Consider the following 13,355-nt stretch of genomic DNA (forward strand, 5'->3'; position numbering starts at 1 on the left):
CACTCGAGTCGCTGTAGCCGGGCAGCTTCAGCGCTAAAGTGTACTACTGTATCTGCCTGGAAGCTCTAACTGTTGGCTGCAGCAAGTCAAACCGGTTGTTTTCGGCGGGGGGGGGATTTTCCTTTAACTCTCAGCCAACACAGACGGGATCCCTATAGATATACACGTGCCTGTTTACCCCAGGTAGAGAAGGTAAAGATATATATACGTGTGCCTGTTTACCCCAGGTAGAGAAGGTAGAGAATATATACGTGTGCCTGTTTACCCCAGGTAGAGAAGGTAGAGAATATATACGTGTGCCTGTTTACCCCAGGTAGAGAAGGTAAAGAATATATACGTGTGCCTGTTTACCCCAGGTAGAGAAGGTAAAGAATATATACGTGTGCCTGTTTACCCCAGGTAGAGAAGGTAAAGAATATATACGTGTGCCTGTTCACCCCAGGTAGAGAAGGTAAAGAATAAGTATAGTATAAGTGTTTGGGCCCAGGTCTTTGGAAAGATATATACGTGTGCCTGTTTACCCCAGGTAAAGAAGGTAGAGAATAAGTATAGTATAAGTGTTTGGGCCCAGGTCTTTGGAAAGATATATACGTGTGCCTGTTTACCCCAGGTAAAGAAGGTAGAGAATAAGTATAGTATAAGTGTTTGGGCCCAGGTCTTTGGAAAGATATATACGTGTGCCTGTTTACCCCAGGTAAAGAAGGTAAAGAATAAGTATAGTATAAGTGTTTGGGCCCAGGTCTTTGGAAAGATCAATAACACATTGTAATTTGTTTTTCAACAATTTTCATGATACAAAATATTCAGCAACTTACTTATAGGAGACGAGCCATGACCATATTCTCTAACATTTTCTTCTTCAATTTCTTCTTCTTTAATTTCTTCTGGAACATATGCGTCTGCTTTGATTTCTTCTTTGCAGGTCAACTGTGGTGATGTGTACATTTCGGCGTTACAGTCGTATTCTATTCCAGGCTTTTCTTCCTGAACTGCAAACAGATAATCATACAGGATTAGATTACACATGGTAACCTCGTTTTTTCTTTTTTTTTCTTTTGGACTGACAGTTCTAGCAAGCTTCTAGGGAGCTAGCAGATGGTGAGCCTTCATTCGCCCTGTAATGCGTCATTTAACCATATACCGACTTACGAAGATGAGTAATTAACATGAAAACGTTGCCTGGTGTCCCTATAATGACAGTGTGAATACAGGCCCAGGTATCATATCAAATACACATTGCAATGAATTTGTTTCAATGATTTTCATTCAAGATATTCAGCCTAGCAACACCCCTCAGCTGTGCTATATTCACGATATAGAACGGCCTCTTGGGGCTTATTGCTTAAATACATGTTACATGTTTAAATACACATGAATTCGTTTTTTCAACGATTTTCATTCAAGATATTCAGCAACCTACTTGTAAAAGACACATCCTCGTGACAGTCCTCTTCTTTCATTTCTTCTTTCATTTCTATGGTGCAATATGTTTCCTCCTTCATTTCTTCTTTGATTTCTACGGTGCAATACGTTTCCTCCTTGCAGGTCAGCTGCGGTGATGTTGGCATATCAGTCGTCCAGTCAGGTTCCAGTTCAGGCCTTTCTTCCACTTTCTGACCTGCAAACAGATTGGAACAGATAGCAAGCAGATAATAAAATGTGAATAAAAACAGAATGTTATAATCTGCAAATCTCTTAAACTCATATTTAGTTGCAAAAAGGACACAGACAACATATCAAATGTTGAAAATGACAAAATTGACTATTTCATGTAAAATATATGTTATACCTCAGATGGCACTGCATCAACACCAGACCTGTTTCCAGACCTGTCATTGTATTAGCTCAAGACAATCTCTGATAACCATTGTCTATGTGCCAAGTTTGATACTCAATTCAAAAACTGCAGCCAAAACTGTAACAGCTAAAATTGTACTGAGACATGATACAGAAAATACCACCCTCTTATCTGGGCCTGAGCTTGTTTAAAATGGACTGAGGTAAATTGGAAAAAGGTCCTGTGGTTAGACCAATCAAAGTTTGCCATTCTTTTTGGAAATCATGGACTCATCTGGGCTAAAGAGGAGAGGGCCTATCTAAGTATCCAACCTATCCAACTTGTCTTAGTGCTCAGTTCGAAACCCAACATCTATGACGGTGTGGAGGAGCATTAATGCCTACAGCATGGGCATCTTGCAAATTTGTCAAAGCACAATCAATTCTGAATGATGTATACAGGTTATGAGCAACATATACTGCCATCCAGGCAATGTCTTTTCCAGGGACGACCTTGAATACTTCAGGAAAACAATGGCAAAATGAATCTGCACATATTTAAATAGTATTTCTCCATAGAGGAAGAGTCCAGGTGCTCAAGATGGCCTGTCTGCAGTCCAGATTTGTCAAATTAGGTGCATAATGGAATGGAAAGCATGACTAAGAATACCCCATACTGTTGAGCAACTGATATCCTATATCGGGGAGTAATGGGACAACATTTCATCATCAAAACTCTAGCAAATGGTCTCCTCAGTTCCTAAACATTGACAGAATGGTGTTAAATGAAGAGGTGAAGCAGCACAGTGGTAAACATGCTCCCGTCCCAACTTTTTTTGAAACATGTTGCTGGCATCAAATTCAAAATTAACATATACTTTCCATGAAATAGTCCACATTTTCATTTTCAACATTTGATATGTTGTCTATGTCCTTTTTGCTGTTAAATAGGGGTTTACAAGACTTGTATATTATGACATTCTGTTTTACACAACGTCCCAACTTTTTCTGTTTTGGGGTTGTACAAGGACCATTGCAAGAATTTAATTTTCTACAATATAAACTAGCAGCAACTTACTATCAGGGGAAACGTCGCTGTGTCCATATTCCCTTAAATTGGATTCTTCTTCTTCTTCTTCTTCTTTAATTCGCACTGGTGACCACTTCTCTTCTTTGACAATGAAGGTTTGGAATGCGAGTATCTCTGTCTTGCAGCCATGTTCTAGACCTGGGGTTTCTTCCACTTTGACTTTCTGAAGGAACTCATAACATTCTTCTGACTTGACCTTCTTCACGGGCATTGGCTGTTGTTGTGATGGTTCAGGATATCTGGACATATCAGGCTTCAGTCCTGTTTTTCAAAAGAAATCCAGTCAGACTTTTTTTTCAGAGCAAGGACAATTCGGCAAACATAATGAAGAAGTGATCAACAACGCAAGGCCGATCGACAGTGTGAGGGGACAATGACAAAGATGGACTTTAACCTTTTATTTGATATTTGTGTTCCTAGTTTGCAATGTTCCTTATAATTGATACTTCTATTGCCTAGTTCTCAAAGTTCTTATTATTTGATACTTCTGTTCTGGTAACTGATGTTCAGATGGCAAATCATGTGTTGTATGACGATAGAAATGTTCTTAATGTCCTTGATTCTTAACTAACTCATTGTATTGACCAAGTCGTGTGTGTGTGCAGAGAAGGTGTAATGATACAATGAGATTATGATACCGTGCGAGGTGTGTGTGTGAGAAACAACTGATCGTGCACAGACTTTGTCTCTGTATCCTGATTTTGCCTGATGCTTATGAGACCTCTCTGCGCAGAGATTAATAAACAACTAACGAGAAAGACAAAACCTTATTTCAGACTCTCAGTTTTTATAGATATTTAAGCTAAATTTCTTCCACAACAGCCAGGCCTAATTAACAATACAGTGAGCGTTCCCACACACCTTAGAAAATGATCAAGTTGTCGTGGAAAATAAAAACATTCTACATATTCCCTTTCCCCGCTGACAGTGAGCTCCTTGACTGTGATCAAATCAAAATAGTGAGTTCAGATGATACCTCATGGTCATCAAGGAGTTGCAGTTCTGAATCAGTAAGAAAGTAACATGGGCTGCATCCGAATACCCATACAGAAGGCGAGACGCAGTACATCACAGTAGTAGTACGTCAAAATTGTATGCTTACTACTCGCCCGCATACATACATAACATACTAAATTGATGGTTGAGTAGTACGTTCTAACCGACGTTAGTACTGACTATTGGGATGCAGCCATGGTCCACAATTCACAGCCTCTCCTCTCCTAACCAGCATCATTTAAATCAAAGTGCAGAGCGCAATTAATGCATCTTCAACTTTTGGATGAAAGTGGCAGTTACCAACTCCCACTAGTAGCAGCAGGCGTGACTAAGCAGTAAAATTATACACGGCAATGTATTATGTATGTAGATCCAGTAGGCCTAAATGTCAGATGGTCTTTGGGGAAAAACTGATTGGTTGAGCAGTGTCACATATGGGAGTGGTTATAGTGCTGTACATCACCCTGCAGCAGGCGTGACTAAGCAGTAAAATTATACAGAGCAATGTATTATGTATGTAGATCCAGTAGGCCTAAATGTCAGATGGTCTTTAGGGAAAAACTGATTGGTTGAGCAGTGTCTTTCCTTTGGCCATTCTAGATTCTGTAATCTATCTGGTCTATTAGTTGTATTCTGGTCTATACAACTAACCCCTAAGTATTAGGTTTCGGAACTGCTTGAAACTTGGGAGTGGTTATAGTGCTGTACATCACCCTGTAGCAATAAGTGAACAACCTCGAATGGTTGAATGTCAAATGTCATTGCAAGATATTGTTGTATATCAAGAGAATGTGCTCTGATTTTAGTAAATTGTGTGCTCATTTTAGTACATTGTGATCTCATTGTACTAGATTGTGTGCACAATTTAGTATATTGATGTGTGCTCGTTTTACATAGCGCTCTCATTGTAATAAAAAGTGGTCTCATTTTATTAGATTGTGCGCTCATTTTAGTAAATTGTGAGCACATGTTATGCACACAATTTACTAAATCGTGTGCACGTTTGACTAAATTGTGCGCACAGTAAAACGAGTGTAGGCTACTAGTAAAATGTGCGCAATATTTAGTAAATTGTGCACACAATTTAGTAAAATATGACCATGATTTACTAAATTGAGAGCACAATTTCATAAAATGAGCGCACTATTTACTTTTTAGTAAAATGAGCACACAATTTAGCAAAATGAGGACATGTTTTCTGGATATACACCAACAAAACATTTTGCAATGACCCCTCCAGGGTTCCGTAGAAAATGCCAAAACATCGCACAATGGAAAGTTATCCCTTGACCTTCAACCTTCCTGATAAGTGGAGTATCACTGTTTGTGGCAATAACAAATAGGCTCAACTTGGCTTGCCTTTGTCCGAGAAGCTTTTTCTCGGAGTACGTTAGATCGAAAAGAAAATCCAAAGCTACAAAACAAAACAATGCACAAGTGGCCCTAACGTTACAAAAATGTAATTACAATTGCCAGGCTATTCTGTCACCTCAGATCACGGCCACTGCAACTTGGGCTACAAAATAAGTGACCACTGATAGCCTAACGTTAACTTAAAACCAGTGCAACACAAATTGCAAAAGCCGTCTGCAAAAGGCAATCAAACAAACAGTCAAATTAGCTATGTGGGTTCTTCTGTTGTACGTTAGGCTACTCACAGATCTGATGTGGGTCTAGTGAGTGGGCTACTCTCTCCACGGTTCCGAGCTGCGGATGATTGTGTTCCCTCGTAGCCGAAGGAACCACCGACTTTCCCGGAGTCACCAGTGGCGCTATCCCCGTGGCCTTGTTCCCTCGGCGGCTTCCAGTGGAACCCCAAGTGTGTCCAATAGCTTGTTGAGCTAATGTTAACTGAGCAGCGTCTCAGGCCAGAATATATCGTGACTACATTAACTGCTTATGGCAAGGTGCACTGTTATAGAGCTGCCAAGCATACTCTGAAACACGTAAGCTAAGATAAAAAAAAAAAAAAACTCCTAGAAGATTGTGAACTCTGGATGAAAGATGCCAGAGAATGATGCCAAACTCAGTCAGTCACGGGTGGCGTTTCGTTCACATCTGTGTTGCATGAGCGCCACCTGCTGAATCGGAGTGTGGGTCTTTTTTGGATAGTTTGGATGATTTTTTTACTTCTTTCTTAGAAAAGTTATATAGGCCTATTTCACCTGAATTTCTTTGCAGAGTATATCTGTGTTTATTCCTATCAAAATGCAAAAATAACCTTTGTCTCGATGATATGTTTATTTCAGTAAAAATGACACTTTAACCTTGTATGTCTATAAACACAATTTTCAGGTTTGTAAAACATTTAGAAACATTTAATTTAGAATGAAATAGGCCTAAATCCATCATGTAAAACTAAGAAATTATGAAAATATGGTGATAAAATCTATAGCCTATTATTTGACCTCAAAACAATAGCCTATTGTTCAATTTCCTCTAGTTCCAGCCCAAGTCCAATTTAAGTTCAATTTAAGATATCAAAATACTCAGTATCTCACGGCCACGTCAGATATTGAATTCACACAATGAAAGATACTGGGTGTAGTTTTACAGTGTACTCATGGAATGGCCAGCTAGCAGCCGTGAGATGATTGCTGAATATGACAAAAACATGTTATGCCCTTGAAATGCCCGTGTGTAAAATCTCTGAGGACACCTTTAACGCTTCACCCATACAGCATAGGGCCTCGACTTGGTCTTCCAATCAACCTACTTTCCCTCTTTTGACATTTATCTTTCTGTTTTCTCAACTCTCCCAGCTTTTTCCCCAAATATACAACCTGCGTTTGCAGTGAACTCTTCTCCTTTTGCAGTCTTTTGCACAGTTTTTCCATCTTAAGTACTGCTATCAATCTTAACCCTCTCTGGTGTGGAAGCCACTGGTGGACTAAAACCCTCATTCAGTGGTGGATCATCATTCTCTGATGGCTCTGGAGTTACAGCTACATCAATTGGTGGAGTGTTCTCCATTGATGGAGGTGTTGGGTCTAACAACGCATTTGCCATCTTTTTTCTATCTCTGTATTCCAGGGATGCTGCCTTCCATTTCCCTCTCTGCTTCCCTCTTCCTCTCTCTGTCCGACAGCTCACTTGACCTTACGTAAGGGGAAGCAAGAAACCATCAGCTCACTTGACCTTACGTAAGGGGACGCAAGAAACTATCAGCAGAGAAAAGGCAAGCAGTTGTCAAATTTCTGTGCAGAGATGAAAACAGTGTTCTTTTAGCAGGCAAGAAAGACACGATCACTGTTACGGCCGGCTCGAGACCATAACATAAAAGAGGAAGGCGGACAAGGTGGTTTGGTCAACCAAAATACATTTATTTAAAAGTCATCATTAAATATTAAATTACTGCAGTTCACAAGTCTAAACATAGCAATCACTTGTTCGATTCGCGAGGATAATTTGCAAGGTGTTGTATGATTTTGAGTTGGATTGTTTGGATACTAGGCCTACAAACAAGTAGACATACTTTTTAATCGCGTAGACTGCAACTAAGTTGAAATCAAAGTAGCCTACATCAATTCCCCGCTCACAGAAGTACTCTATACGCACTTCAAACAAACAAACAAGCGTTTCACCGGGAGCCTACACCGGGCGCGTAACGAAGAGCTCCGTTCGTATTCGTATTGTCATAAGCAAAACTGTATACTGTAGCACCAGTGCTACGTTGGTAAATCATCCATCGCACAAACTATTTTTTTTGTAACATATATGTCGCACTGTACAGCCCTGCAAGATGTCTAGGGGAGAAAACTACAATGTATGTAAGTGTGTGGGTGTAACGCAAGCGTCAGTATGGTGTTGCAAAAGAGGAGTGAAAGATAAAGAGATAAGAAGTTTGTAGGAAAGAAATCTATCAATGGGTCTTCAAATTAGAACTGTGCCTAACCCAGAAGTGACCCAGCAAGGGAGAGAGACAGAGAGAGAGAAACAACCCTGTATATAGCCCAACCCATTAACCCAGGTGTATACCATTAACCAATTAGTGGAACCAAAGACACCACTATCAGTGCATTGTCTATGCCAAGCCTGAAGAGGGCACAGGGGGTCGTAACAATCACTAAAAATAAACAAAAAAATGCAAAGAAGAGTTCTGACCAAGCCCCTCAAAGAGCTCCATTACCAATAAAGAAATCGTCCATTTTACATTAGAGCCAAAGTCCAGGGACCAAGACACGTGCATGTGTCGCACATGAAAATATGAGGTTGCTGGTTCAGAAACTTGCCATTAAAGGACTTCTGAAGACGACTAGCATCTCAGAATTGTTGATCATAATTGTGTAACCTTAAGAAGGTTTGCATGGATCGTATGTGTCCAGAATGTTGCTTTGACGAGGTTGAATTACCAGAATTAGAGTGTGCTGAAGTCTCTTGAGAGCAATGGGAACGTGTCACATCTAGTATTGGTGAGAAGACCTTTGCCAATGTTGCAAATTGCACACCCACAGGTACATTACAACAACTCAAAGAGCTCTTCCAAAGTAAGCTTGAAGAAATTGCTATGCATCAGTACATCTGGATTCATCAATCTCAGCAGTTTCGTTATGTGAAAGATACGCTCACCGACTGAAGCTGTTCATGTCGACTTCTCAGAGAACTATGCCTGCAAGTTGCATAGAGAGATCCAGTCATTTCATTTTGGAGGCAGTCGAAAGCAGGCAACCATTCATACGGCTGTTCTCTACACTGTAGCTGGACTCAAGTCATATGCAACAGTCTCAGACTGTCTTCGTCATGATGAGCGAGCAGTGTGCAGATAACAACATTACACCTCATCAGCGATGGACCACTTACTCAATACAGGAACAAAGGGAACTGTTATCTGTTGAGTACTGTGCCATTCCTGTTTGGTTTTGCGCACACAACATGGAACTACTCGGAGAAGTACGCGAAAAGAAGTCACAAAAAGAGTGCTCCAGATGGCGTCGGTGCTGCTGTGGAGAGGGAGGCAGACCAATATGTTCTGCGTCGGTGCTGCTGTGGAGAGGGAGGCAGACCAATATGTTCTGCGTCGGTGCTGCTGTGGAGAGGGAGGCAGACCAATATGTTCTGCGTCGGTGCTGCTGTGGAGAGGGAGGCAGACCAATATGTTCTGCGTCGGTGCTGCTGTGGAGAGGGAGGCAGACCAATATGTTCTGCGTCGGTGCTGCTGTGGAGAGGGAGGCAGACCAATATGCACACACAACATGTTCTGCGTGGGGGTGAGCTGCAGACCCCGCAGCACTTGTATGATATGTTGGTCAAAAAGTCTGGAACAAGTATACATTACAAAGGAACAAGTGTACATTACAAAGGAACAAGTATACATTACTGCTGGGTAAGTGAAAATGCCATAGCAAAATATGACGACATGATCCCGGAGAACATGAAAGCTGTGAGGGGCACTTTAAAAATCCACCAGATCTTGTCATCCCAAGCAGCACAAATCAGGCACAGGGAGGTGTTGTGCTTTTGCAAACATGCCGAAATGAAAACATACTCATGTCACCAGCCTGTAAATGTTGACTTGAGGAACACCACATCCAACACTGGGGAGACCCAAGCCTCTGAGGAGGCACCGAGGGGGGGAAGTGATCAGGAGTTAAACGGCAAATTTGTGATTGTGACACAATGAACTTCCATATGCAGGCCAGGTTCTTGATGATGTGGGAGAAGAGATCAGGGTCAATGCCATGCGTCAGTCAGGGAATAAAAACGTATTCATGTGGCCACAAGCTCCAGATGCCATTTACTGCTATAAGAAAGATGTCGTAGCAGTCATCTCAGAACCTGAGCCAGCAACTTCTTGCTGTTCTAATATAAATTGAGAAGCCAAGACTGGAAAAAGTTTGAAAGTTCCTAGGGTCTCCATTGACACTCACTTCCTTTGTCCTACGCCCATCTCATTTTGAAATTCAAGGCAGGTACTATTAAATCTTATCTTGCAGGCATCCATTTTCTTTAACAAATGAATATCTGGATCAGATTGCCCAGTTTTCTCCAGCCACCACATTTCTCTTTTAATCAAAGGGATCTGTAGGTCAGAACCTGCCTCTCCCGATCATCGGCTTCCAATCACCATCAACTTACTCGACTTGAGAGCTAAGACATGAGTTCATATCCCCAAATTCAGATCAGACCCTTATCACAATGTTTATTCTTGCCTATTTTGGGCTGCTTAGCACTGACATACTAATTCCTGTCGCAGGGTCCTGGCCAGGGGCCCCAACCTTACTGGCTTTGTTGGGGTGCTCACAGAGATCTCGCCAAAGGGCTGCCAGCACAGCCGGATTGGTGTGATCCGGCGTAGCACTTCAGGATCCCGCAGCTACCTCGCCCGTCACACTATCTCCGCATAATTATACTCATGCTGTTCTGCCACCTAAATTGTCATATTCACATAGTTCAGATCCAGTCTAGACCCCTTATATCGTGCAGCATTGATTCTGTTGTCTGGCATCTTGCGTGACCTCTGCCAGCACAGCCAGGTAAGCCAAAGTCCTTTTAGGCAAGTCCCTCCACTCGGCGGCCATATGGCAACGCTTTTTGGGCACTCGTCGGGCATCCATTTCAGCAGAAAATGCGCGTGCGCAAGGCTTCACGACACCAATCTTGCTCCAGCGGCGAGATCACAACACATGATTGGCACGATGTCTTCACAACACACCAAATGATTGGCTCAATGTATTCACATCACACCACATGATTGGCTCAATGTATTCACATGTCGACGTTTTGCAGAGGAAGGGGTGTGATATGTGTAGCGTTACAAACTAACTAGTGCTGTGTCTCCTCATTAGAAAGTCTCTGCGGTTAAGGCACAATGTCACGTTAAGCTTCTCGGGTGCCCACGTTAGTCACTCTGGGCTGACATCTGCCAGCTCAGTTCTAGATGCATTTCGCGATCACAAGCGGTAATGCCAGCACAGAGCCGCCGTGTTCCGAGGAAGCTCGCCTGGACCCTGACTAATGACCAAGACAAGCGCTCTCACTTTATTCTAACTGGCAAATTTCGGATAGTGAACTCTTGAATTCTGACAATGTCTCATTTAATAACTTAATTGCATTTTTGTCCATTACAATCACATTATTATGAACATGAAATCTATGCTATTTTGCATGCTAAAATCTGATTTATTACAAGTAAATACACCTAATGGCGGCCTTACATTGTACGATTTTGGTCTGTTTTCACAGTCGGCGACTACATTTCCAAAGTCGGACAGAAATCATGGGAGTTGTACTGGAATCGCGGCGCGCTCCCGTCAACTAGATTGTTAAGTGTAAGGCGCCAATCTTAGCGGTTTTAAGTCAGTCTGAGTCAGTCCTAAGTAGGCCTAATCCAGTAACGAGTACTCTGGATCACTCGTAGATTTCATGATGTTCTTAAGCAACGATGGTTTCGGGAAACAGTCCGCAAATCTTAAAGGTGCCCTGCCACACAAAACCGTTTTTAGGCTACTTGTATTTTTTTTTTTATATGTTAGGTCCATATGTGTTTGTGTTATGTCGTGAATGTGAAAATTAACAGCTACTTCCTCTATCAGCTCTAGCCACTGAAAAGAAATGAGCGGAGAAATTAGGCCAATTGCAAAAGCTCTTCAGTTTGACGTGGAATTGATAGAGCAGCTCATTACTATTCATGAGCTTGCCCAGTTGAGACCATGCCCACAAAATTCGTTTAGCTCTGTGTCAGTTTTCGTAGGCCTATGCAAGGATGGCTGAATGTCAACGGGCTTGTGCACTATGCACGAATAGAACTTCATCAATGCATTTTGCCCAAGAACCCAGAGTTGAGGATCAAATTGCTTCAGTTTATTTTTTGGAACAATATGCCACAGACTTTGCAAAAAGGTTGCTGTTTAAGCCTGGAGCAGTAGGCTACCATCGCAGCAGTCTATGGCCTTTCCCCTAAGTAAAACGTTATTGTCAACTCAAGGAAGTGCTATGTTATACAGGTTTAATGCACTCGCTAGCCTAGCAGCTTTAATGCCCATTTGGACAATGCTAACATAACACTCACTAGCCAGGCTAAGTATATGCCATGAAGCTAACATTAGTCGATAACAGCTACCATCGCGGCAGTCTACGACCAGTGCTCAGTTCGTAAGTAAAATGTTATTGTCAACTCAAGGAAGTGTTATGTTACACATGTTTAATGCACTCGCAAATCTTATTCTTTGTCAAAGAATGAACGCAAAAGTACATGGACCCTCGCAATACTTTTGCGTTCCCTCGCAATTTGTGTTCACTTCACTTTGCGGGCAACGTAAGAACTAGGGCTGGGCGATAAAACGATAGCGATATGTATCGCAATAGACATGTAATCGATATCAATAAAAAATATGTTCGATTGAACATTCGATAATTAAAACGCACACCTCCCGCCTTACGTTGTCCATAAATAAATAGGCTAAATATATCTTGCATTGTAGCTATGTGCAACTCTACCAGAGTAGGCGATAGAAGTAGGCCTACCTCAACACAGACTCTCAATGAGTCCTTGCCCCTTACTCTCTCTCTCCCTCTCAACAGGCGCATCCCTCCTCATGCACATGTAATCCAAACATTCACAATCGTGCAAGACGACTGGCTAAATTGCTATTAAATCCGGTTAGCATCATTAGCACGCTGTACAAATTTGTTCAAAATTGTTGCATTCAAATAGCCTAGAAATCTAGACGCACCCTAGCGGCGGCAAATTAATTTGCTCAGCCTGTACGTCTAGTATCAAACCATAGGGATTTCTATTGGCTGACGCCGTGGACTTCATCCAATCACAGCACTCTATTTTGTTAGAGAGTCTTAAGGCGGGCTTAACAGGATAACGACAGTCCTGCGACGGTGAACAACAAGGAAGGTGGCTATGGCGAACGAAGAGCGGTTGTTTGAATCGGCGTTGGCGTCAACTTTGGAGGAGTTGGACTTGTGCTTTTCTTTGAAAGTTGAGCAACACAATGCACTTAAGTCATTCCTTTCGAAGAAGGATGTATTTGCCGTTTTGCCGACCGGATACGGATATGGTCGTAGCGCTGGCCTATTGCATGCCTAGGCAGTTTGAAAGACAATTCTCTGCCGGCCCCTTGGATTAAGCGAGGTGAATGGTTCGATTCCAGACTATACATTTCAATGACATAGGATGGCCCGCCAGGCTAGCATTCAAATTGACTGCTAAGTTCTAATCATTTCAATCCCGATGCAAATGGAAAAGTATTTTCCAAGACTCAAACGGGCCTGTCCCAAGGAGAAAAGGTATTAATTTGAAACTTAAACACACGTGGGGAAACTGAACAGTCTAACCAGTAGACTGATAAACTATAGAGCTACTTTGTTTACAATATTTCCAGGCTTCAACCAGTGCTGCTTTTCATTCAGACTGTGCACATTTGAGTGTTTTTCGTGATTGTGTTGCTATTTCTTTTCCTTGTTTGCTTTGATTGATAACTGAGGTGATTAAAATCAGAGGAAGGTTAAGTTAAAAATAAAAGTGTTTAAATTCAACTTTTCC

General features: G+C 41.8%; 1 protein-coding gene and 1 pseudogene across 3 annotated transcripts in view; both read right to left on the reverse strand.

Annotated features, from left to right (window-relative positions):
* The window catches only part of LOC121718896, a 172,851-nt pseudogene that overhangs the window by 12,333 nt on the left and 147,163 nt on the right, over positions 1–13,355 (reverse strand).
* Positions 1–13,355, reverse strand: part of LOC121718901 — a 41,133-nt gene that overhangs the window by 7,233 nt on the left and 20,545 nt on the right. For 2 of the 3 annotated variants that reach the window (XM_042104322.1, XM_042104321.1), the window contains exons 5-7: positions 2,855–3,127; positions 1,421–1,618; positions 816–989 (exon numbers count right to left, since the gene is read on the reverse strand). In XM_042104322.1, the coding sequence (XP_041960256.1) occupies positions 816–989; positions 1,421–1,618; positions 2,855–3,127 (645 nt within the window). Of the gene's footprint in view, positions 1–815; positions 990–1,420; positions 1,619–2,854; positions 3,128–5,520; positions 5,911–13,355 lie in introns of those variants that run through there. The other variant, XM_042104323.1, reaches the window with a different exon arrangement.

This window comes from Alosa sapidissima, chromosome 9 (assembly GCF_018492685.1).
Source record: "Alosa sapidissima isolate fAloSap1 chromosome 9, fAloSap1.pri, whole genome shotgun sequence".
NCBI classification, from domain to species: Eukaryota; Metazoa; Chordata; class Actinopteri; order Clupeiformes; family Clupeidae; genus Alosa; species Alosa sapidissima.